General features: G+C 41.7%; 2 protein-coding genes across 3 annotated transcripts; one reads left to right on the forward strand and one right to left on the reverse strand.

Moving 5' to 3' along the window:
- Nucleotides 1-736: 736 nt before the first annotated feature.
- RFNG (RFNG O-fucosylpeptide 3-beta-N-acetylglucosaminyltransferase) lies at nucleotides 737-8,870 on the reverse strand. Its single transcript, XM_068654582.1, has 8 exons — nucleotides 8,412-8,870; nucleotides 7,530-7,578; nucleotides 6,907-7,009; nucleotides 6,400-6,553; nucleotides 5,301-5,389; nucleotides 5,049-5,214; nucleotides 3,609-3,694; nucleotides 737-3,388 (listed from the first exon to the last, which is right to left on the reverse strand). Exons 1-8 carry the CDS (start codon nucleotides 8,868-8,870, stop codon nucleotides 3,322-3,324), a joined length of 1,173 nt encoding a protein of 390 aa, XP_068510683.1. The 3' UTR covers nucleotides 737-3,321.
- On the forward strand, nucleotides 8,803-24,011 carry GPS1 (G protein pathway suppressor 1). 2 transcript variants are annotated; one of them, XM_068654577.1, is made up of 14 exons: nucleotides 8,803-8,941; nucleotides 11,835-11,927; nucleotides 13,248-13,429; nucleotides 14,657-14,821; nucleotides 15,017-15,152; nucleotides 15,316-15,393; nucleotides 15,797-15,857; nucleotides 16,198-16,283; nucleotides 16,706-16,800; nucleotides 17,899-18,004; nucleotides 18,418-18,498; nucleotides 18,628-18,765; nucleotides 18,928-19,062; nucleotides 19,791-24,011. In XM_068654577.1, exons 2-14 carry the CDS (start codon nucleotides 11,850-11,852, stop codon nucleotides 19,863-19,865), a joined length of 1,416 nt encoding a protein of 471 aa, XP_068510678.1. In that variant the 5' UTR covers nucleotides 8,803-8,941; nucleotides 11,835-11,849; the 3' UTR covers nucleotides 19,866-24,011. The 2 variants fall into 2 exon arrangements, with proteins under 2 accessions (XP_068510678.1, XP_068510677.1); XM_068654576.1 differs by lacking the exon at nucleotides 8,803-8,941 and adding an exon at nucleotides 9,239-9,407.
- Nucleotides 24,012-25,525: the final 1,514 nt, after the last annotated feature.

A 25,525-nucleotide genomic window follows, 5' to 3' on the forward strand; every position in this document is an offset into this window, starting at 1 on the left:
TTATTGCCTCTAACTAAAGCATCACAGTGAGAGCACGGAAAACCTTTTTATCAGCTGATGAAAGGACCTGCTTTGTCCACTTAAAGCGGCAGATAAAAGTTGCAGGCAGCCCTAATCTCATAGTCAGTGCCTAGAAAACTAGCTATAATTGTATAGGACCCCCTTGGTTGAGGCATATTGGATTCCTCACACAGCACCTGCATAACAATATCAATTTACTGCAGGGTACAATGGAAATATGATCTAAATCTAGTTAATAAGCCATCTGTAAGTTACTACAACCAGTTTACTTCCAGGGGTAGCAAGCATGTCTCCTGATTTGTAGGATTGACATTGTGTAACAGAAGAGCAGCACAGGCAATTATGTATCCAATTAACATGTTTTGCTGATAGAAGCAGAAGTCCGCTTGTAATACCCAGTTTATCCATTGCATTCTGAGTACTCTTAAGAACTGCTGTGGCATTCTGCATTTAATAAATGCAGAAACAGGATAGGAAAAGTGCCTATACAGATTTACAACACTTAGTCCTTATTTCAATACTTTTACTCCATTTTCATAATTATTTGTAAGAATTCTCCTCATCCCTATATCTTCCTCTGCACACCAAATTCATCTAATTCCCATATGTTTTTTGGTGATTTGATATCAACAGGCTGACAGGAGACAAGTTTTTCTGTATTACAGGGCCCATTTTTGGTGTAGACAATGAGTGAAGAAACATCACAAAACACAACTTTTGACACACTTAAATATTTAATTTCATAGAATCATTTTATCATAAGACAGTAGTTTGATTAAAAAGCTGCATCCCTGATACAACTATAGAGCCTAATGTATTGTCAAGAAGAAAAACCTTAAAAGAAGCTTGAGCACAAACTGTTCTGTATTGCCATACAAAAGAATGTGGTCTTTTTCAGCTTAATAAACACCCTACCAGCATTAGACATGAGACAGCATACTCAATTTTGGATGAGCAGTGACTACAGCGTGGAACTTTTACCACTCAGTTTTGCTGCCACCAGTATGAAGTATTGCCATTTTTGAACTGCAGTTTGCCACTTAATCACTACCCAGTCCATGCTGTCTGTGGTATCTGACAAGAGGCTGCTCCCAGTAGAAGAGGAAGAACTCCAACAGAAGAGTTCAAAAATCACTGAGAATGAAAATGCTGAGGATGAAATCTCAAGTGCTCATGAAGCTTCATAATTTTCTGCTATAGGAGGTTGAAAAGAAGAACCTAACAAACATTTTAAAAAATAAAAGAAAGGTGTTTATATAGATATCAGTAATCTCCAGAGCTATTAATAACAAAATTATTAAACCATAGGATGTCCAAGTTCTTGTTAGCAGAAGACCTAATAGAGAGGCAGAACATCCCACAACTTACTATTCCACAAGTCCTCCTCCACTGTCTGTAACAGGCTGTCAGTGTTACAGGTGTTCCTGCTGTAGAACAGCTGCTATGCTAGCTAGACTTTGATCTCCTTTCCTACAGCGCTCTTATTCCCATGCCTCATGGTCAAAGCACTGCCTTGGTAAGGATAAAGGAAAGGGGAAATTTAAGAACAAGCTGCAGGAGCAGTCAGCTCCTCAGTGAAACTACATAGAATCATGCAGAGAGGACAGTATCAAGTTACTGAAAGGTTTCTTTTTTTAAAAAAAAAAAAAAAGTGCAAAGAAAAGTATATTATGGGAGGCTGATACCTCCACTAAGTTTCATACTTGAAAACACTGCAGGTATTTACCTACATTATACCACTTTTCAAACGGCGGGAAGTAAAGTAACTAGCTGAAATACACAGTATAGCTTGGCACAGCTGTTCAAAAATCTGCAACCTGCTAGGTTCACTTCTAGCCATAAAATCATGGTTCTAGGTTATACAATGTCTTTCTATTTTTCTCCCCTTAATTCAGCCTCAGACTTAGCACTAAACCAGCAAGTATTTTCTAAGGAGTCTGAGTACACAGTGGTTTTGTAAAGTAATTTTTTAATGCTGTTCTTAATATCAGGTATAGATTGCACGGTCAAAGCTTGGATTAACAGAAAACTAAATATATGGAATCTCATTTCTTCCACTTTCAAAACTAAATTTACTCTATTTAAAAAACAGCAGTAGGTGATACTGCTACAGCACTGAACTTCTGCTTTTGTGCAAGTGTACAGTTTCCTTTTACCAATTGCATGATCTATTTATTGAAGCATCAAGATGTAGGGTAAAAGCAAACATTTATTTAAGCCTCAAAAGATTACCTTTAGAAGCTGAAGTGGGGTAAGCACAGTCACACCATTAATGGTCCTCAAATGATATCATCAAAAACTTCCTCAGGGCATTACAGCTATCTAGCATTCCTCCTCTCTCAAAGACAGCTAAGGATACAGCACAGCTTCAAAAACAGGGTGTTTCATCAGCCAATGAGCATGCTCTAACTCATATAACCTGCCATGGGCAATGCAGGAGAAATGATTACTATCTAGCCTGAAAAATATTTTTTCAGTATCAAATATGAAGGGAATAGTCTTAGACCTAGCAAACCACCATCATAATCAACAACCACTGCCATTCAGTGGTAAGAGAACCAAGTCTGAAAATCACCTCCATGGGAGGTACACATGGACTGTTGGGAAGAATGTGCACTGTAAGCAACTCTTATGCAGTCCTGAGTAAGCTTACACAAGGTTTTCCTTACACAGGGTTTTCCCATGACAAAGGCTTTCACCCTTGTCTACCCTAGAAATTCCAGTATTTCTGGTGGTTACAAGCAGAGCCTGTTCCAGCCCAGAGGCAGAAATAGTATAATATTGGCAGGCTATAGAAGTTCTTAAATAATTCTGTTCCCAAGAAAGACAAGCAAAAACTTTCTCCCCTCTTGTCACCATGGGGACTGCAGTCTGCTATAGCACTTCAGCTTCAAGAGAGCCTCTCAAAGCTGGTAACAGTAGTAAGAACACTAGCGTTTTAAGTACTGCATTTGCCTAGGATGTGTCTGAGCACAGATTCATATGTTAGGCAGGGCTCACATGACATCAGATGAAAGCATAAAGTGACTTGTACACATACATGTATATGACCATAGCCATTGTATGAAGAGCCACTGGACCAAAGAACAAGGAACAAGAAAATTTTCTTTTCTGGAACATCCCAGGCTGCAGCTGAACAAACACCTTCTTGCCATAATTACACAATCAAAGTCTTGCTTTTGTAAATAGAGTCTGTCTACCTCCTTTTTAGATATTTTTGTTTTTTGGTAGACAAAAAAAGTCCAAACTCCTGTTTGATGCAAAGTAGGTAGGATACACGTGTCAACAACTGGTAAAAAATTAGAACATCTTCTTAGTAGGGCACCAGATAGTGTCAGGATACAGAAGACAATGGACAGATTTAAATCTGTGAAGGAAACAAAAATTAGATTGGAACTCTCCAGACCAGGAACATCTTAGCATTGAATGTGCAGCAGACTAATAGAACAGAAAAAGCATTCCTACCCATCTTTGACAGCAACAAGAGAATGGTATGAAACAATAACCCCAATAAGTGGGGTAAATAATATTACAGATGATAAACATGAACAGGGCAGGGAGATCTGGTTTTGGAAGCGGACACTTACCGGGTTGGATCTTGCTGAAGCCCAAACACTCCTCCCACACTCACAACATTGTGTTTGTTCTCAGGGTCTCCATAACTTAGGGTTACCTGGAAAAGCAAATAAACATTCAGAAATTGTAACACTAATGCAGAAAAACAGAGTAGAGATAGGACTATTAATGAGGTATGAAGAAAGACTCCAAAGATCCTGTCTGATCTGAGTGGATTACATTTGAAAAATGATGGTCAGTTTTGACATAAGCAATATTGGCAATGGATGGTAGCTATTTAGTGGACCGTTATTCACCTAAAGGCAAGCTGGAAGTATAAACAAAGGAGCTGAAAGTTTAGTTGTAACTCATCTTGTCCTTCAAGGCAACAGTAAGCTTTGTAAGAGCACCAATCCTGCTAATGTCTGTACCTTTGCTAAATAACATGTTCATCCTTACCAGACATGGTCTGAAGTCTAAAGTAGAAGTCTTAGAAGGAAAATAGAAACATTTGGATGTCAAATGGAACGCAAAGGACTGCTGTACGACAAACCTAGCAACAAAGTTTAGATCTCTAGAATTCCAGTTCGGTGCTGCTCTTCCATACAAGTACTGTATTAAGAAATTTGCGTGTGCAAGGTACAAGAAGACTTCAGCCTCCTGTCAAATTGCAGATCTGGATTTTGGGTTAGCTATCGGTCTCAGGGAAGCAATGATCACCACCAAAAGCCCAGATTCATCCCACAGTTAAATTCCCTGACACAAGGGATTATATCACATCCCATACATTTCCACTGCGTAATAACATTACCAGGAAAAGATAAGTGAGCATTTTGTAGGGGCAAAACCATACTTTTCTTTGTTCATGGTGGTAATCAGTAAGAGGCAGAAAAAGCTTCTTGATAGCCTTATAGCTCCATCTACTGCTAGTTAGTAAAAAGCTATCCCAGAAATTTAAAACAAAACTAAACAACAAACAAAAACAAAACAAAGAAAACCGATTTATTCTAAGAAGCACTGACCAGGTTTCTTGAGATTCAGACAAATTATTCTTAAAAATGATCAAACAATTATGTCTTAGTTATCAAAGAGGTACTTGCTGTAACTCTGATGCTAATATTGTAAACAGTATGAATTAAGACAGACTGTATTCGGCAAACTTTCTCACATCAAATGCTGTTTTCTTCTACACTTGCTGCTATTGTGACTCATGGAAATTCAGAGACTAAGAAATGAGGAACACCATTATTTAGATTTAATATAGTAGAATGTGTCCCTGAAAGAGGAGACAGCTGTATGACCCTACTGGCTAGGGTGGAAGTATACTTTTTACTTAAATGAAGGAGATGGACAGGACACAGCTCTGAGCTACTCTCTGTAGACATCCTCCTTCGCTGGAAAGTACTAAGTCTATTCAGTCTTTCTGATCAGACTGAGGTGTAATTATTAGAAAAGGACATGCTTAGCCCTACCTGTTGCAGCACAGACTCGCCTCGCAGCCTCTGCAGATTTTCCAGATGGGAATGGAACAACGGGCTGTGCAGCAACTTTACCTCCAGCAGCCCTTCAATGATGTAGCCAATTGTGCAATCATCAGGCAGACGCACTCTTTCTGCAGTACTGATGAAGTTACCCAGGCTGTAAGAGTACAGGAAACAAGATCAAAAGCACTTCAAAGCCTACCAAACACATTTTGGTAGAACTCAGCTAGGAGCAGTGTTTACCTGGCCCAGGGACTCATCTTCAGAGCAAGACCTCTGCTGATACAGAACCCTGCTCCACCTGTGGCAAACCAGAATTTCACGCTTGTCTTCTGAAGAAGCAACAAGAAAAACATGCTAGTTACTGATAATCAGTTTTTCTCCCTTTTGCTGGGCAGGCAGGGGAATTTGAGGCTCTGTTAGATGTCATATACTTCACTTGAATCAGAACAAGACTACAGACTAATCCTATTTCTTCAGGCATCCTATTTCTTCAGGCTTCTACAAGCCTGGTTAGCTTTCTCTCAAAGTGAACTTCACCTTGTAGCTGACACCAGGTGAACCATCAAGTTCACACATCTGAGGGAGCACATGTGAAGTGAAAAACTACAGTCCCACTTCTGTACAATTCCAGTTATCTCCTGCTAATTCTAGGCAATGGTCACAGCCAACTCGGTCTTCCTAAGGAAATCAAAGATAGTTCATTGGATGCTTGGTTCCAGGAAGAGTATTTTGTTGTGCAGTTTTCCCTAAAAAGCTGCTTTATAACTGACTTTCTGGACAGTGGATTATTTACATTCAGGCCTGTTAGCATAGAGGACCTTGTGAGAACTTGTCCTTTAACATGTATATTGCAACTGAGACACCTTTGCTTCTACTTCCTGGAAACACAGTAACCGATCAGTATTGGAAATGCCTTAAATACCGAGAGAGCCCATCTTCCATCTGAGTTTGGTTCAAGATGATGACAGTATGATACTGCTCTCAAACAAACAAACAAAAAAACAACCAAGCCCCCAAACAAGTAACAGCCCTCCCAAACCACTAAAGCAAAAGAAAGGATCAAGGCGGGGAGGCCCTACTCACCTCGGTGTGAGGGAGATCACCAACATATGTGAGCAAAGGAAGAGAAGCAGACATCCACCCAGGAGACAACTCTATTGTACATAAGCATGTACATGTAAGATCAGATCAAAGGTCCATTTCACCCAGCACCCTGTCTCTAACAATGACCACTGCTTGCAGATTAAATCACTTGGTCTAATGGGAGATCCTATGAACTCTCATGGGTTTAAAAGCATAGGTTAGGATGACTCTCAGCCTAATTGCAAACTTTGCTTACTGATCCATCACTTTGGACATGGTCAGCTGCCTCAATGGGATGGTCCAGACTTGGTCGCCCCACATAGACATCCTGGCTGTGTGAGAAGGCAGATAAGAGACGCAGGAGAGTCCGTGGGTTCACATAGTTGTCATCGTCCACATGGCAAAACCATCTTCAAATAAAATGAAAGAATAAAATTACTGCACAGCAGTGACAAAGAAACAAGTTATAGTTTTAAAGCTGCATCCTGATCTTTCAGACTTGGAGCAGGAAGTATATCCTATTATCCTGAATAACACAATTTGGAAGCTGAAAGCACCCATAGATCCTGTATCTGGAAAGAGACTGAAATAATAACCCCTGCTAGGTTTCAGATGATACTTTTTTTATAAACACTGCTTCCTGCTGCACCACTTTCCCTACCATCATACTAATGTTGCCTTTGTCACAGGAGTAGAGAAAGATGCCCATGCTTCCTGTGAGCACAGAAGTAAAAGAAATGAAGTCAACCAGAACAACACCCACTTTTGCCCAGATTCTAGGAATTTATCATATTCCACAGACATCTTGCAACAGAGAGCTTGCCGCGTGTGGACAGCTGAACAGTTGGTGTTGATCATATGATCCCCTAGGGAGGGAAAAAAAAAAAAGAAAAGAAAAAAAGATCAGCCCCATCAGAAGCATGAAAAGTCTAAAAAAGACAAAGTGCTCATTTGGCACTAGTACGGTGTATAAAGTGCATATGGTACATGCATGGGTAGTAAAATTTTAGACAGGTATTGCTCACCATTTGTGTGTACGGCTTGAAAGTTGCCAAGTATGTAAAAATATGTTTAGATTGCACAGTATATAAACAGCGTCATGAGACTGTAAGCAAAGGAAATGCCTAGTATAACTTTGGACCACACAGACTGAAGCTTACTAACAGGAAGTAATTGGGTACAAAGGTAAACCCAGAATTCAGGAAGCTCCAGGCAGCTTGTCCAGTAGGAACAGCATTTTCTCCTGTGGAAGGAGAAATTGTCTCCATTTTCTCTATCTTTACTTCCCTAATTGCTTACGTAGCATGAAATAAAGACATCTGGGGAAAGTATGACCAACATAAAACTGTTATAAATGGCAGCACAATTCTATGAGGCATAGCTTACCTGCTTTCAGGCGTAGCTCCTGATCCTCCCAGTCTGTGAATATAAATGTCTGTGGGAGACAAAAACAGGTGGGGAGAACGGTATATCCATAATTAAGGATTTCAATGCCTAATTTCTACTTTGGTCAGTTCCCAGTCAGAATCTTGAGTATTTTATCTTGTTAATTTATTACACGTTAGCCATGGCAGGGGAAACCCCAGCAACTTCAGCTCTTCCCTTATTGGATAGGATTCTGCACTGCAAACCAGAAGAAACCATTTCAGTAAAGCATCCAAGGTTTTGATTTCCTTATCCCAGGGTACAGATAAGGAATTTCCAAATAACAATAGCTATCCCTTTTGGAAATATTTCTCTTCACCTCCTCTACAGCTAGGAGTCATCCACAACTGTTACTCAAGCTAAAAAAGAAAGAATGAAAGTCAGGGTGGAGTGTCAGATGGTAGCACTGCCTTGTACCAGGTGCTGGAAAGAGCTGCATTAAAATGCTTGAATATAAGGAAATTCCTAAACAAGGGAATAAATTCTACATTGCTCTATCCAAAAATTTCAAGTCATTGAACCAGCATGTCCAAAACAGTAGCTTAGACATATCAGCACTAGAGATCTCTCACTGCCATTTAGTATTTTACTCGGTCCTAAAAAAAAAAAAATAAAAAAAAAAATAAGCAAATTGTTTCTGCTTGGACCAGTGACCCCAGATAATACAAAAGTGGCTTAATCAACAACAAACTCTTTCGGCAATACATTCAGGTGAACTACTTAGACGAGATCGCTCTCCTCAGTCCCACGAGGAAAGATGTGCTGAACCCCTGCGAGGTGCGAAAGCGCAGCTGCCACCCGGAGAAACCTCGGCCGCAGGTCCCCCACGGCGCCTGCCCTCACCTGTCCCCTCGCCTGGGAGATCCAAGTTTGGAAAAGCAAGTCCAGGCGCGTTCTGTGATACTTCCTCGTCGTCTTCACCGCGATAAAGATGTCCTTCAGCTCCAGGCTCTCCTTGGCCGAGCCACTGGAGGGCCCGAGGCGGCCCTGCCGCGCGGGCTGCGCGGTGCCGCCGAGGCCCCCGCCCCGGCCGCCCGCCCCAGCCACCGGGTCGCCGCCGCTGCCGCCCCGCTCCCCGCGCGAGCCCGCCCGAGCGCCGGGCACGTCGCTGCCCGCGGGCTGCGCCGCGCCGGAGCCCGCCCGCTTCGGCGGGGGCCCGCTGGGACCGGCGGCAGCGGGCGGCGGGCGGCGGCGGGGCGCCGCGGGGGGCTGGCCCCGGGGCAGCAGCAGGAGGAGGACGGCGGCGGCGGTGACGGAGAGCAGGACGCAGGCCCTGCGGAGCCCCAGCCAGGAGCTGCTCATGCTGCGGCCCCGCCGGCCCCCGCCGCGCTGCGCGGCGGCCTCATGGCCCCGCGGCCGGGCGGCAGCCCCGGGTGAGCGGCCCCCGGCCCCCTCGGGAGCCCCGCGCCCGGCCGCCCCCGCCGCCTCCCCCACGCGGCCGCGGCCGGCCCCGGCCCCGGCCACCGCTCGCCGGCCCCCGCCGCGCCCCGTGAGGCGGCGGGAGCCTCCCGGGGGGGAGCGGCGGGAGCCCCCTGGGCCGCGCCGCCCGCGGGAGCAGCCGCCCCGGGCCGGGGCCGGGCCCGGTTAGAGGAGTCCGCCGAGCGCGGCGGCAGCTCCTGCGCAACCCCCGCCCCTCCGCGCCGCCGCCCCGTGCGCCGCTGGGGGGGGGGGGCGAGGCGGGCCGCGGCCCCTTTAAGGGCTTCACCTGTCGGATGCGGTCTGGCGGAGCCGCGCGACCCGGAAGTGGAAGCCGAGCCGGAGGTAGAGGCGGGGAGGTCAGCCGGAAGCGGCGGCCGTGAGGGGAGGATGCCGCTGCCCGTCCAGGTCTTTAACCTGCAGGTACGGCGCTGCCGCGGCCGCTCTCGGCGGCGCTCCCGCGCGGAGCCCGGCGGCTCGGCCCGGCCCGGCTGCGGCCTTCCCCGGCGGCCCCGCCGCTGGAGGTGGGGGCCGCTCTTGGCCGTCCCTGGGCTCGCTCGTCCCCGCCGCCGGGGGTCGGCTGCGCTGCCGCCGCCGCTTACGAGGAATTGCGGCCGGCCGGGTCCTGCGCCCTCCCCCGCCCCCTCGGGTGTTCCTCGCGTCGCGTGCGCAGTCGGCAGGGACTCGGGTGGGACAGGGGCGGAGGGCCTGCGGCACAGGGCTGCAGCCGCGGGAGCCCTGAAGGGACTCGCTGCAGAGCTCACCTGGACCTTCCGTTGCTGCACAAACGATCTGTTCGCAGGCGGCCTGACCTTCATCCGCTCAGCAGCCAACAGGCTGTCAGAGCGAGTGGGTGTGGGAAGCCAGGACAGGATGAGGTTGAGCACATAGCTCTGCTTTTTCATCAGTGACAGAACTGTGCTGCATTCCCCCTCCCGTTCCCCCCCCCCCCCCCCCCCGAATACAGCAAGAGACTTCAACGTGAGTGTCAGACCATCATTTTGTATGAGGCCGTATGAGGTACCTTCCAATAGGGCCCAGAAATTCTTGGGGAGTGAGGTGTTTTTTTGTTGTTTTTTTTTTTTGGGGGGGGGAGGGAGAAAGTGAATTGTGAGTAGCTCTTAAGTAAACCTTGTCCCTTTCTCCCAGAATGAGTTAGATTGAAAGAGTCTGAGTTTGCATATCCAAGTGGGACTTCCAGCTCACTTGTATTTTACCTTGCCTGGGACTTTAGGACCAATGTAGAGGAGTGCAGCATACCAGCATAGCAGGACACAAATCGTTTTGTTTCACTGGTTGAAATTATTGTTAGTTTCTGTAATAGTGCAGAGTACGGATTAGATTTTTACTATGGTAGACAAATACAGTTTAAAAAAAAAAGGCAAACTCACTGTTAGCTTTTGCGATATAAGAAACCAAATAAGGTGGATGTAAATGGAAAAAGTAGTGGTCTCGATACACAGCAATTGAAATGGCTTTATGCACTGTTTTCCTGAGTGCTGATCTGATTGACTTTCCTTTGCACCCTCCCTCTCTTTCCTTCCTTGAGAGAATCACAAACTAGGAAACAAATTTTTATTTACTTTATTTGCACGTGCCTCAGATTTTGGGAGAGCAAAAGCATTGAGATATGTACACGTTTGGTATGTATCGGTCTATGAAAAAGTAAACTCTGGATAAATGCCAGATAGTTCTTTTATTTTGAGTTAGAAAATCTGGACCTGCCCTATTCTTACATGTGGGCACATATGCACACAAATCAATCCTATATTTTTAATTCCTTAACAAGAAACAAAACTAATAAAACCGTAGAAATAATTTGGTGTTGGTAGTGGGGCAAAGTTGTTGGCTATGTTTTTTTCTCCAAAGATCCACCCATACAATTTTCACCAAATCAGATGTTGCTTTTGCAATCGGCACATACTCAGCATTTTATAAGAAGTTTGGCTTGGTTTTACCAAGTTTAAATCAATAATACCTAGAAGGAATGCTCAACATTCTTTTGACTTTGGGGAAGAAAGGAGTCATGAGATAGCATGCACATTTTGTTTGAAGGAATGCACAGAAATTGGTCTTAAATGGTAACATGAATGGGTGTTGTAGTCATGTATTTATATTGAGGTCACGTACTGCTATTCCTCACATGGTTCAAAGCAGTGCAAAATACACTGGGAGAATAAAGTTCTGTTGTTTGTGCAAAAGAAGATAAATATAACCAGTTAGACAATGGTTACTCTAGTAGGATTGTTCAAATGATCACAGATTTTCACAGAGCAGATACATTTTTTTCCCCAAGCGTCCTTTAGAAAATGTGTAAATGCCCCCCTGCATTCTGTTCTTTACATTTCTCAATACTTCAGAATAAGTTTAAGTTGTCTTTTTTTTTTTTTTTTTCCTTCATAATTTTGCTTTTAAGCATTAAACCAGCTTTGAAAGCGTCTGATGAGTTTTATGGGTACTTTTTTGACTGTTTGGGAGTTTCATGTGCTGAGTATTAATGCCTGTTCTTCCTCAAGGAAGAGAAATGGAATGTCATTTGGAATTTAGCATCCGTGTCCGAGATGCTTTGTCGAATCAGATTTATTGACTTCTTTACTTTCTTGTTTGATAATCCACCAAGCCAAGTAAAATAGTCTGTGCGAATGGTATTACTGCAGCTTGTTTAGGCAAAGCTTCATACGGAGCAATGATATTGCTAGAGAAAAATCCTAAACCTGGCTAAAAGCTGGGAGGTGTGTTTTCACTTTTAAAATCTGGTGTGTGTTTTAGCAAGTCCTTAATAGGTTGAGTCACGTAGTTCTTTCCTGCTCAAATGTAATAAGCTACATTTACCACATTTTGCTATTCCAGGGTGCAGTGGAGCCCATGCAGATTGATGTAGATCCACAAGAAGATCAGCAAAATGCACCTGATATCAACTATGTGGTGGAAAACCCCACTCTGGTATGTGCTGGTTGAGGGCAGAAGGACTACGTTTCTATTACATAGCCTCTTCCTTTCAGGTTTCTGAAAACTTCCTCATTTTATCCCTTGTTAAATTGTTATTTAAACGTTAATAGATTCTCTTCTAAGCACGGTGGCGTAAGAATACCACTGGCCTCTTCTGTAACTCCTTGCTTTTGCTATCCTCTACTTCATCTTCTGAGATGAAGGAGTTGCTGTTTTGTGGTATGCCATGTGTTGCCTGTTTGTTATCTTTTCCATTATGAAATAGTTTAGTACATCTCTTCTTACAGAGACAGCATTCTTTTTTTTTTCTTGTCTTGTTCCTGGAGGAGCTAAGGTCAGGTGACTTAAGTATGTAATTTGGATAGTATTATTTCCTTGTGTTTTGATCCTTTGAAGACTGCCTAAGGCTCTGAGAGCTGTTATGTTATGAAAGGCTGCATTTGCTTATATCAGTTTCTTCAGTTTTTAATTAAGGGTTTGAGTTTTTGGCCAATCTCTACATATCAGCTCTATAACAGTGGAGAGATGGGTGTGGTAGGATTTTTTTCCTTGCTTTGTTCAGCAGTAAGGCCTGATACCATGGTTGACTTTGTAGCATTTGCTGTGCAAACCTCATGAAGTTCAGCAAGTCCAAGTGCAAGGTCCTGCTTCTGGGCTGGGGCAATTCCAAGCTGGGCAGAGAATGGACTGAGAGCAGCCCTGATGAGAAGGACCTGGGGGTGTTAGTTGATGAGAAGCTCAACATGAGCCAGCAAGGTGCGCTTGCAATCCAGAAAGCCAACCATATTCTGGGCTGCATTGAAAGAGGTGTGGACACAAGGTCGAGGGAGGTGATTCTCTACTATTCATGAGACCCCACCTGTGTTCAGCTCTGTGGCCTCCAGCACAAGAAGGATATGGAAGTCCGTGGGAGTCCAGAGGAGGGCCACAAAGATGATCAAGGGGCTAGAGCACCTCTCTTACGAGGAAATGGGTGCAATGGGTGTCTGGTTTAGGAAACTTCAGTTCAAATGATGAAATTTTGGCAAAATTATTAACAAGTGATACAAGTGATGCTTAAAGTGGATTATTTGAGCACCCTTAATGGATAGCAGCACTACAGGAAAAAATAGTCATTTCCTCAGAAATCTACAGTATATTATATTTACTTACGTTTGAAGAAAGGAAAAATAGAATAATCTTACCTTCTTATTTGTCTTGGCCATGTTGCTCTCCATGTAGGGATCAGGACTGCAGGAAAACTTGTGCAGGTCACATCGTAGTATCTTGATTTAGTGTTGCCATCTTTTCTTTCTAAGACTGTTCTTTTTGCAGGATTTGGAGCAGTATGCATCCAGTTACAGTGGTCTGATGCGAATCGAGCGGCTGCAATTTATTGCTGATCACTGCCCACAGCTGCGGGTGGAAGCTCTCAAGATGGCACTGTCATTTGTCCAGAGAACTTTCAATGTTGATGTGTATGAAGAAATCCACAGAAAGTTGTCTGAGGCCACCAGGTACTAAAAGATTACAGGAAACCTGGGGAGCATTTTAACTGAATTAAGACACATGCCCTACAGTGGGGAACTTTGCACGTGTAATAGTAGAATGTTCCTTATGCAAGCTATCTTCACCCATAGAACATGATAGCAAAACAGCGTGTGTGTGTATGTGTTCAGGCCTAAGGTCCAATCCTTTTTAAAAATGTTAAACACAAAAGACTTCTTATCTGATTCTGAAGTCTTAGTGTTTTAAAGGGCTACAGGTAGACATTGAGAGGAGTTTAGTCCTTGCAGCTACTTCAGATGTTAAAGAGCCTACTTGTCTTTCCTTAGGTAAGTTATGGAGTTGAAGCTTCTAGATTCCCTTATGTTCATAGATTAAAACCTTATCTAAATGTTTGCCATGTTTTTCTTCTAACAATAGGTTGGCTGTGGAAGGTAGCTTTTAATACTTCACTTAACCATCCACACTTCCTGTCTTTGTATTATTTTTCTTGCTGTGCATATTTGCTGATTTCTTGTCTGTTTTGATCTGTGAGTCTTTATCATGGTAGTATGTTCATAGAGTTCTTATATGTGACGGGGACTGTTGGTAGAAAAAACGAATGGGTTTTTCTCTTTAAAATGTTGGAAAGAGAATTCTGTGCAAGTAGAAATGTTGATCTGATCTTGATGGAATTAGGTTGTCCTCTGGGATTAGCTTGTATTTCACTTGTGTTCCATTGTAGATACCATTCAACTTATTTAAAATGAGGTATCTGTACAGTCTAGCTTTGCTATCAAGCCATTGTGATATAGCTGGGGAGAGAATTCACCAACACCTGCACACCATGTCCCATATAGAGATGTCTGGCTACAGTGACTTTTTAGAATATTTAAATACGTTGGTAAAATTTATTAATTTGTTTCAGCACTGTTACTAATTTTCTGTCAGTTGATTTATAGAAGAGATTATTTCTTTGAAATTAGTGATAAATTCCTTGTTAATTAATAAAATGCCTGCAAAAGCTCATTAGGATAATTTTTGAGAAGAATTTGTGAAACACCTGTGATGCTAATATTGCTATTTTCACTGCAAATCTTATCATTTTCTCCCCACCCTGCCTGTTTTCTCTCTCTCTTTTTTTTTTTTTTTTTTTTGTATATGTAGTAGTATTGTTTTTAGGGAAACAGTGCCAGGTACTTAGCAGACATCTGTCTTGAAAAGCTTGCAGTATAATAACACAGAGCAAACTCTTTCAGAGAACTGCAGAATACACCTGATGCTGTCCCTGATAGTGGAATCGAACCCCCTCCTCTTGACACAGCTTGGGTTGAAGCTACACGCAAAAAAGCTCTTCTTAAACTGGAGAAACTCGACACAGATCTGAAAAATTACAAAGGGAACTCCATCAAGGAGAGTATCAGGTGAGATGCAGAAGGCTCTGTTGGAGCAAGGAAGAGCATTTTGCTCCTCCAGGCACCTAACACAGGATGTCAACTGCATTCAGTGCTTTAGGTCAGTGTACTAAGTTACTTGTTTGGTACAAACTGACTCTGTTCCCTTTTTTTCCCTGCACTTTGAGAACACAGTTCACTAGTATTGTAATTCCTGTGCTCCAGGAGAGGCCATGATGACTTAGGTGATCATTACCTTGACTGTGGGGACCTCAGCAACGCTCTCAAGTGTTACTCACGAGCCCGTGATTACTGCACCAGTGCTAAACATGTTATCAACATGTGTCTCAATGTCATCAAGGTAGGAAGGCCTGCAGGGACTGGTACTTGGTGTCTTTCTGACATTTGCTCTGAAGTCTACCTGTAAGTTGCTCTGGGTACAGCTCTTGTGTCTACAATTATATTGTTTGTTGAAGTAACACCATTTATTCATGGCTCTCTACACTGTTCATGGCTCTCTGCAGGTTAGTGTCTACCTCCAGAATTGGTCTCATGTTCTGAGCTATGTAAGCAAGGCTGAGTCTACACCAGAAATTGCTGAAGTAAGGCCCTGTTTTTTTTTTTTTAATATGCGTGAATTTTCCTTTTGTTTTCTGTCTCTAAAATTTGTATAACAATTTCTTCCTTTCCTCTTTTATGAATTGCTTCCTCTAAGACTCCCTTCATCTTATAGTCTATTTTTCCTCTAGTCCAGCCACTCTCTGACTCCATTTGAGGTTCATTGTTGCCTGTCTCCCATGATTTGCATGTCAGAAATCTGACTTATGGTAAAACTGAGAGACTTCCCATCCTCAGTTCTTTCCATAATTCCCAAGACAGATAAGGTGACGTTATTTTGTTGTTGAGATTTGCATATTAATTATTAGGATGAAATATCCCAAGGACAGTTGTAAACAAAATGATTTTCATACTGTTTGCTCACTACTGCTTTTTCTCATCCTTTAGCAAAGAGGGGAGAGAGACAGTCAGACACAAGCAATTCTCACCAAACTGAAATGTGCAGCAGGTGAGTGGATCCTTCATCTCGTATTTTGCATACCTGGTTTTATGCCTCTTAGGTATCCATAGGACTCTTTGACAGTAGAATGTGCTTGATTATTTTTTTCCCCCTCTTGGATTTGACAAACTTTGTATTTTCTCACCTGAAATACAAAATATAATAAAGCTGATGAGACAGAACTCTCATCAATATAGCTTAAAGGATGCCCATACTGTCCAAGAGTCATGCTTCACTTCAGTAGTGAAGGCACTAGCAACTGTGTGGGGGCCTGTTCTACTCCCTAGGTTTTACAACTTCTAATTTGCATGCAACATAACATAAAGGACTCGCTTTTTCTGTTTCCTAGGCTTGGCTGAATTAGCTGCTCGGAAGTACAAACAGGCAGCAAAGTGCTTCTTGTTGGCATCATTTGATCATTGTGATTTCCCTGAGGTGAGGACCAAGAGGGAGCTGTATGCAGGGCTTGTAGGGGACATAATTCTTCTAAGTATTAGTTTGTAAAACTCAGATGCTGCAGTTATCCTCACAACACTACTGTGTGGTTTGTTACTGTGAGTCATGTTTTACAAAAATAAATCTCTGTTCTTGTGTTCTCTAAATGATTTACTTTAGATCACATAACTGTTCTTTGAGATTTGTGTACCAGCAAAGTCACTCTTAGCAGCAGACAGTCGCTCCTCATACTCTGGGTGAACACCTGAGAGCATGCTGAGTGGTTCTACTGCATTTGACAAAGACTAATCTCCTCACTTGGTGAGGGAAACTCCTGGAGTAGAATACTTAATTCCAGCCTTCTGCCATTTCATTAGTCAATGATAGCATTCCCATTCAGAGTGTGCTCTCTCTTTTGCTAGCTGTTATCTCCTAGCAATGTGGCTGTGTATGGTGGTCTGTGTGCCCTCGCTACCTTTGACCGTCAGGAACTGCAACGAAACGTTATCTCCAGCAGGTAACTGATGCCTTGTGAGGAGTTTGTATGCTACTGTACATCTTTTGGGAAATGGCACTTTGGTTGAGAATGGATTCTGATAGGAGTAGTAGCTTTCTCATACAGGAAAGAAAGAATCACTGAGCCTTGGTTTTGCTTTAGCATTAGGTAAGATTTCACTATCAAAACACAGTGGTTGATCACAGATGAAGTTTTTGTGGTATAAAAGAAGTTTCCAACCCAGGTTAAATCTAACAACTGTGTAACCCTATTTTCAATTTCTATCAGTGACTCACATCAGATACTCGGTCAGAGTGACAGAGCTCTATAGAAGGCAGCTGTAAGATAATTTGACTTTGTGTTATGACTTGTAGTGTATGTTAATTGTATTACTAACAGTTATTAAATTGTATTATAACTTACGATGTAGTCTAACTGTGACAGATGCAAGGTTAAGAGAATTACAGGCTTTGGGAAAAAATAGTCTTTTAATTTGTGATGCACAAATAGCCATGATACTGAATTCCTGATAGCTACAGCTATGGAAGCGCTAATTTTAATGTGACATGGAAAAGGGGTTATTAGCCTGACTTTTTTTATTGTCTGATTCATTGGTTAAGGTCACAGTGTTCAAAAATTTGGGATGGAGAATTGGGAGACCACTGAGAAACAAAGTGTCTTGAAGGTCTCCCACATGTAGTTATGGTGTATTAGTGAAGGCTGTGTTTTGAAAAGGATCACAAAATTGGCTAGCACAGAGTACAGTACACACACGGGTGTATGGGTGTTGCTTATGTTTTCTGGTTATATATCTTGATTCTGACCTAGTCCTACCTATTCCAATGTTTTTCTTGCTTTATGTGAACAAACACTTTTACTACTTTGTTTGCCAAAAGTCTTTTGATTCCCTTTACCAGAGCTCTGATGCTATGATGCATCTTTCTGTCTTCCAGGCTCCCAGCCCTGCTTGAAAATGGGCTCTCTGGTCTGTTAGGGAGTAAATTCTTGAAATTTCCAGATGACAATGGGTTTTTGTAAACCTGCAGTTTGGAATGATGAGCTTGTGGGGTGTTTAAGTTGTGGGTTTCAAGGTCTGATCACTGTCACGTTTATCTGTAGTTCCTTCAAATTGTTTTTGGAGCTGGAGCCACAGGTTCGTGACATCATCTTCAAGTTTTATGAATCTAAATATGCTTCATGCCTGAAGATGCTGGATGAGATGAAGGTGAGTTACAGGGAAGCTGTGTAGGAACAAACCCTAGGAGTTTCCTTCCCCTAGCCTTTTGTGAGAAGCGGTGACTATTAAGAGTAGCTGAGTGTTCCCTGTTTGCTTCTTCTGTGGTGTCTCCTACCTCTTGACATGATAAAAATTAGGACTAGTTTAGGAGCAGGGAGTGAGGAGAAACTTTGTGTGTTTATATACATATATATAATATATATATATATACACACACACACACACACATATATATGTAAAATATATTGTGAGTTTTATTCATTCTTGTTTTATAGTGTTGTCTTGCAGTAGTGGATATTAATATTCTTAAGGCTTAAGTATACGCATCTATATTTTAAAGAACATAGAAATAATATATCTTTCCAAGCTGCCTCTCAGCTTCTGATATATTTCTTGCACAGGACAACCTGCTGCTGGATATGTACCTTGCGCCTCATGTCAGGACACTTTATACTCAAATTCGAAATCGTGCCCTTATTCAGGTAATTGTTCCTTTAATCCTGAGAAGTAGATGAACAGTGAGATAGGCTATCTCTTTGTAGTTGCTTTTCCCATTGTGTTTCGGAGGATGGGGGAGTACCCTTGTCAACTGAATATTTTCTTGTTTCTAGTACTTCAGCCCCTATGTGTCAGCAGATATGCACAAGATGGCTACTGCTTTTAATACAACGGTGGCTGCTCTGGAAGATGAACTTACTCAGCTGATCCTGGAGGGACTGATCAATGCCAGAATAGACTCTCACAGTAAGGTGAGTGTGTCTGAGCCACAGATTATGGACTGAATAGCTGTACTAAGGTTTAAAACCCAGATTCTACAGTACCCCAGCTTTGTTCCCTTGGGCAGAAGGGGCTTTTTGCCCCTGTGAAACCGTGTCATAACTCGTGCTTAGAGTTTTCTGTACTGGTTACAGATTCTTTATGCTCGAGATGTTGACCAGCGCAGCACAACTTTTGAGAAGTCTTTACTAATGGGCAAAGAGTTCCAGCGACGTGCCAAAGCTATGATCCTGCGAGCTGCAGTCCTGCGCAACCAGATACATGTCAAGGTATGGGCTAATTAAATGTGGACTTAAAGGCAGAGTAATGACTTTTTTCTCCCCAGAAACAGTGTAAGTTGGTGATTTGAAGATTGTGGAGAAGAATGGATTTACTGTCATCATGAATGGACAAATTTACTTATGATATCAAATACAAAATACGTAAGAAACAAGAGTTTCTAGTCAGTACACCAAATTTCTTGTATAATGCAAAATGTCCTTTGAAGTTAATACGTTCAAGTTGATGCTCACTAATTCATTCTGTCTAATTCTTGACACAGATCTTTTATCTTACCAAAACAAAGAAACTTGAAGTAACTTTTTAGTAGAGAAAATCAGAAATGCATGAACTGTTTGGTGTATTCCTTCAGGGATGCAAAAGAATGCCCGTAGGGAGGATAGGCCATCTGCCACAGAATGTGTTAAATTCGGTAGCATATTCATCTCTGTGATAACTGTCAGATACAGCTTCTGCATCCAAAGGTACTTTGTACTTGGTAAACAAAGAGTGTTTTAAAACTTCTGGTTTGACTTGTATAGGAACAATTCTTGTGAACTTTAACTGTAGAAATTGTAAACACAAAGCTTTTTCAAATCCATCATTATTTATGAGCCAGGGGTATGCTTTCCTTCTGCGTTTATCCTGCTTTGCTTCACCTGTGGTTTGTTTGGTCTCTTTGGAAGCACTCTGCAGGATATTTACACATCACTAACTAGGATTTTTTTTGTTGTTGCAGTCTCCTCCAAGAGAAGGTAGCCAAGGGGAGCTTACTCCAGCTAACAGCCAGTCCAGAATGAGCACCAACATGTGAAAAACTTCATTCACTACCACAAGAAATGGTCCCTCTGGGACTCTGTCTAGTGTCTCACCCACAAACTGCTGAGCTTTACAACTGTCTCTGTCTCCCTCACTTTTTGCGTGGATTGAGAGGGTCAGGCTGATGGTGGATAATACGAATATTCCAGTAACTTGAATTCTCCTTTAAAAAAGAAATTTCTAAAAACAGGATCCCTGCAATGAGTTTTCATTTCACTTTTATTAGGACTATCCCTCCATTCTCCTTCATCCACCATGAAGAGTTGGCACGCTATTTGTACAGATGCTGATTTTTTTCCCCAGCTGCTATTAGTTTTTTTGTTTGTTTCAGAGCTTCAAAAAGAAGTAGTGTTAAGTTGAATAGACGGGAGTGATCTAAGATGAATTTCACTGGCCTGAAAGTATCGCCTTGATTCTGAGCAATGCTGTGCTTTCTGTTTATTTTCAAGTGCATTGCTTTCAATTATGGAACTGGAGTTCTGATGGGAGAGGCAATTCTTTTACGAAACTCTTAATGATATTTTACCTACACCTTAAAACATGACACCACTTCCATGCATTCAGTCACAAGCCTTTATTTTAGGGTGTTATGTTTACCTAGATCCATGTTCTTTCCCTTTGGTCTCTGTTTTCAAGACCTGTTTCCTGATGTGTTTCCACTTGCATGTGACCTGTTTTTGGGGTCCAGTGTTATCATAGCAGTAAATCTCTTCCTTAAGCAAATACTACTGCTGCTTGGCTAGTCTCACTGGCACAGTGCATGATGGTTTCCCAACATGTTCAGCAGTTACTTCTGGCAGCATAGATAGATGCCATAAAATACCATGCAATTCCTGGAGCAGAGCTGAAAACAGGCAATCTGAGTGCCTGCTCTCCAGGTGCATTTATTCTGCTTTTCCTTTTATTAAGGGATTAAAAGTGGCAGCCCAGGTGTGTACGTGTTTTGTGTTAATGAAAGAAGACATGCACTGAATTTTCTGAAGTCACTGCAGCCTTGCATTCATCTAATCCATAAGGCAAGCTAAGAATTTTGATCCAGCCCTGACTTGTCTGGCAACTGACTACAGATGTTATTGTTAATACTTTTTTTTTTTTTAATATGTTGTTACACCTAGTGCATTAAACAGCAGGATCAAAAAGCTTCTAAGTGTTTGGAGTTCTGTATTAAAGTCGGTTTCTAGATATCATGATCAAGCTATTGATTTTTTGCCAAGCTTGCTGATGTTTTGTGGGCTGCTATATTTTGCCTTCTGGTCTGTTTGGAGTTGTAGTTTGGATGAACTGTGAAGAAAGCGGGATTTGAAGGGAATTCCTGGTTTGCATGTAACAGTGCTCTTTCCGTCTGGCTTTCTATGCTTTTGATAGGTGCTGAAAATGGAAGCAGCAGTAGTTCCTGTGAGGTCTTTGGGTAAACAAGTTTGGCATGGAAAAATACTTCTTTTTTAGAGGAGCAAAAGGATGGACCTCATTAATTAAGAACTTTGAGTCCAACATCACTGATCACCAGCTTTGAGAGAAAGGCATGTTGACTACTCAAGTAAATTGCTGTGCAGTGTTGCAGAAATACTGGGAAAGTCATTTTAATGCCGTCTGCTCATGCTGAAGGGAAGCCATTTAGATCTATCTATTCCTAAAATGAACCAGTGATATCATTTTTAAGGAAAAGATCTTACGCCCTTCTCTGGAAAAGATGGTTTTGCAACCCAATTAAGTGCATCATGTCAGCCAGCTATCTTTTCTTACATGCATCTCCTGTTCTCTTGATTTTATTAGGCTACTTTCATTCCATCCTGTAGGCTTTCTACTGAAGGAATCCTCAATTGTAAATAGAAGTCTTCTGCCTCTTCAGCATGCTGTCTTGAGAATCTCCATTCTTTCAGCCGATAACATCTGTCCACTCTTGGGAAATGGCTGGAAGTAAGTGTCCTTTAGCAGTCAGCATTAAGCCCACTAAGTTGCAAAAGCAGTTTCTGACTTACTGTGGCCCAAAGCAGTTCCAAAGCTAAAGCAGAGACTATTACTTTCTTCTCTCCAGACAAAAATGCTTACAACTTCTTTTGGACAGATAGAGCATTTTTCTCTTCTTGCTTAGCCCATTGGCACGGTTCAAGTTCAGTATATGCTTTGGTATGGAATTGTTGGCTTGTAATTCTTCAACCTGTGAAAGAAGCTGTTGCTGCTCTAGAGTCTTGTAGATTTGATTCAGGTTCGTCTAGCTATATTTTTTCCAGACTTTGCTTAACTCCTGCTTCAGTCCGAACTAACATGCCAGTCCAAAAATCAGGAAATACAACACAGCACAGATATAGTTCTATATAACTTGTATTCATACACTATTTCCACCGCTGAAAGATTTTTATCTTAAATTTCTAAGAGGGAAAAAGTAATATATGAGAAAATGACTCACATGATGAATCTTCAGTGATTCCCCGTGACCACTGAGCTAATTCAGGGAATAAAGATTTATGGTTTCTGTAGCATGTTGCTATGTCCAGGATATGTTCAGTGATAGTTCATTTGAGTGGACTTCATGAATGTGTGCAGCAGCTTTTGTTGATAAGGAAGGAGATACCAGTGGTAGCCCATATTTGATGGTGTCCTCATGGGGAGTACTTTTTTTTTTTTTTTTAACCTGACCTGGTTAGGGATTAATGAAAAACTGATTTTTTTTTTTTTCTCTAGCAAAGGCAGTTATTTTTCAATTAGCAAAACTAATTTGAGTATTAATGCAGAAACTGTTGCTGTAAGAGTGTGTTTGAGCAGCTGGGGATGTTTGATCATTATCTGGCCAGAACCTAACACAGTGGTCTATATTGGTAAGATTTGTAGAGGGAAGTCTGTGGGGAGAGATTATTTTAGAGTTTAGAGCATGGCTGTATGTACCATTCTGATCCATAAGCTGCTGTAATTTGAGAGATTTCAGTGGGTGAGGGAGAAAAGGAGTTCTGTTTCTGTTTCCTGCCATGAACATATGATATGTATACTGATTTCCGGGAGTCTATTGTAACCTTGTCAGCATTATTTTCCTAGCTGAGTTGAAATTTCAGCATTGTTCCATCTTCTGGACGGTTCCCAAAACTGCTGACAAATAATGTATTATTTCTAATGGAAGCAATGTAGTATAAGAGAAGCAAATAAGGAACCTTTAATAACAACAACAACAACACTTCTGATAAAGACCCATTGTGGAAAATTTAGAAAGTGGTGTTCAAGTATTTATTTTTTTGTAAAGACTGAAGTCTCAACCAACTTAATCAAACAGAGAACCTCTTTGAGGTTCTTATGTCATGTCTTTCATTACATCCTACCTGAAGGAGGGAATGGGAAGGCAGTATGTTCTACATGATTAAGTATTTTGGTTTGCCACTCTCTTATGAGAGCTGAGGGTAATACAACTAAATTTCCTTTTTCAGTAGCCATTAACTGTGAATGTGCAGTATGGTGAAAAACACATTGGTACGGGACTGAACAGTATCTGTCTGCTCTTAAAGAGTAGAGATAAAGTATTCTCTGTGTTGCAAGTGAATTTTGCACTTCAACTGATACTAGTTTGCCTTCTGTGTTCTTATTGATCTATGAATTCAATTCAAGGTTTCATAGGACCTGATAGAACAGCCCTGCTTTAGATTATCTTACAGGTTAACTTGATCAGCCTAAATTAATTAGATAGGAACAGAAACTTGCTAGTATGATATATCAACCTCTCAGAGAAATGTATGACATTCAGTGGTTAAAAGTTTGGTAAACTCATAATGCAAATAAGACAGTTTCTTGAGAGCAAACAAACAATTCAGCCTTGGGATTTTAGTAGGCATTAAAAGATGCTCAAGATAACTTTATTAGCAAGAAATAGCTTAAGTCAAACAAAAATTTAAGTAGCAAGATCTGAAAATCTGTCTTACGTGGGAGATTGGATTTGGTAATTGTGTTGCCCTTCATCTCACAGAGTTTTTCTAATACTTATGAACACATAGCTTTGACTAGTATATACTACCTTCCTGCAGTTTACATAACTGAAGTCTGTGTGTACATAAAGTTTGTGTTGTGTAAATACAGGCTGAAATCTGGGATTTATTCATTTAATTCTCTGAAATGTCATAAACTGGCTGCCAAATAAAGGCAGTTAGTTTTCTTTATGTCAGATGAACTACTACTGCTTTTTCTTACATGCATCTGAAGATAGATTTACATACAGGAATCCAGTCTCCTAGAAGTCCAAAGATCAAGGCTCACTTCACCAGCATCCTACATTGCAGAACACTGTCTCCCTCTGCTTCCATTAATGTTAAGTAGTGTATTTCTTCTTGAAGGTTTTTGAAACACAAACAAAATAGGACATAATCTTGCTGAGTTTGCATGCTGCAATTTTTTTTATTAGAGATAAGTCAGGTAACTAGTGTACTGCCTAACCTGAAAGTAATCCCTAGTTAATGTAGGTGCAGGTGTGCCCAGCATAAATGGCAAATGGTTCTGCTTTGTATATGTTGTAATGGTGCCTCCTGACTTGCAAGCATTGGTTGTGTCCTGGGTCTGTCCCCTCCCAGCTCTTGCTGCAAGAAATTGATACACTGGTCATTGTTAACTCATTGATTGCAATCTATTAATTATGATGTTCTGTAATGTCTGTTAAAAGTTCAGGTTGCATCTCTTTTTTTCATTACTGTAGAGATTTGTAGTTAGATGCACACTGGGAATTTTGTGTTGCAGGGCTTGACTGAACACTATTGCAGCCCCATGTTAGGAGCACTTCAGTCTTCTGCCATACAGTGGGCCAGGAGACAAAAACATGTATGTCTCTTGCCATTGCTTATTGTTAAGAGGAGATGGGGACAAATATGCCTTAAATACTACTTCTGTACAGATGTGTCTATTTAAGACTCAACTATAATGCCCTTCCTGAATTCGGGAGCCTGAAGCCAGCTTGGTCTTTTCACACTGGTGATTTGGTGATGAGACTGTGTACTCAGGAGACAGGATCTAAAATCAAACTGTCTGGTTAGGAATATAACCCAGATCACTCACATTAGCACCAATCCACTACTGTTTTACAATAGTGAATGTTTCTTATGTAAAAGCCTTTTCTGACTTTGTAAATTTTCTCTGGCACAGTGAATGGGAGAATGCTTGATCTTCCTGATATTGGGGGGGTGGGACTGCAAAAAGTGGGAAGGGTCTAAGTGAGCAGTTTTAAATGCTACAATTACGAACATTTAGCTTTTTATTAAAGAGGTGCTGTTCTGAACTATGTTCAGAACACTGTACAAGTGTGTATCTGTGCAAGGGAAGAAGTGGAGTACTTCCATGGGAGATAGGTGGCATGGTTTCAAATTTCCATTTTTAAATAAGGCAGAGGGGCATTATTTTTAAACTTCGTACTCCCACACTAATCATGGGCTCTTTGGTAAATACACACTTTCCCTCTCCTGGGTTTCTGTGCTAGTTCCTGTTCACAAGGTAAAGTAGAAAGAATAACACCTTCCAGGTTAGTGTCTAAACTTGAATTAAATACAAGGGTAGTCAGAAATTATGAAAGCTGCTGAAAGACTTGGTTAGCAAATTGAGTAAGGCTGGGCAGATGGTATTCTGAGGAATGGAAAATACTTTGTTATAATAAAGAACAAATGAAATGGGAAGACTCATGAGGTGAGTTTGAAC

The sequence above is a fragment of the Anas acuta genome, chromosome 18 (assembly GCF_963932015.1).
Source record: "Anas acuta chromosome 18, bAnaAcu1.1, whole genome shotgun sequence".
In the NCBI taxonomy this organism is placed as follows: Eukaryota; Metazoa; Chordata; class Aves; order Anseriformes; family Anatidae; genus Anas; species Anas acuta.

Bases quoted from the DNA above. Each gene is read 5' to 3' on its own strand.
- RFNG (XM_068654582.1), bottom strand. From the start codon at position 8,870: ATGAGCAGCTCCTGGCTGGGGCTCCGCAGGGCCTGCGTCCTGCTCTCC. The intron at 5,215-5,300 runs GTAAACACTGCT...GTACTCTTACAG, and splicing joins AAGATGAGTCCCTGGGCCAG to CCTGGGTAACTTCATCAGTA. The intron at 3,389-3,608 runs GTAAGTGTCCGC...TTTCCTTCACAG, and splicing joins CTTCAGCAAGATCCAACCCG to ATTTAAATCTGTCCATTGTC.
- GPS1 (XM_068654576.1), top strand. From the start codon at position 9,375: ATGCCGCTGCCCGTCCAGGTCTTTAACCTGCAG. The intron at 13,430-14,656 runs GTACTAAAAGAT...AAACTCTTTCAG, and splicing joins AAGTTGTCTGAGGCCACCAG to AGAACTGCAGAATACACCTG. The intron at 19,063-19,790 runs GTATGGGCTAAT...TTGTTGTTGCAG, and splicing joins GCAACCAGATACATGTCAAG to TCTCCTCCAAGAGAAGGTAG.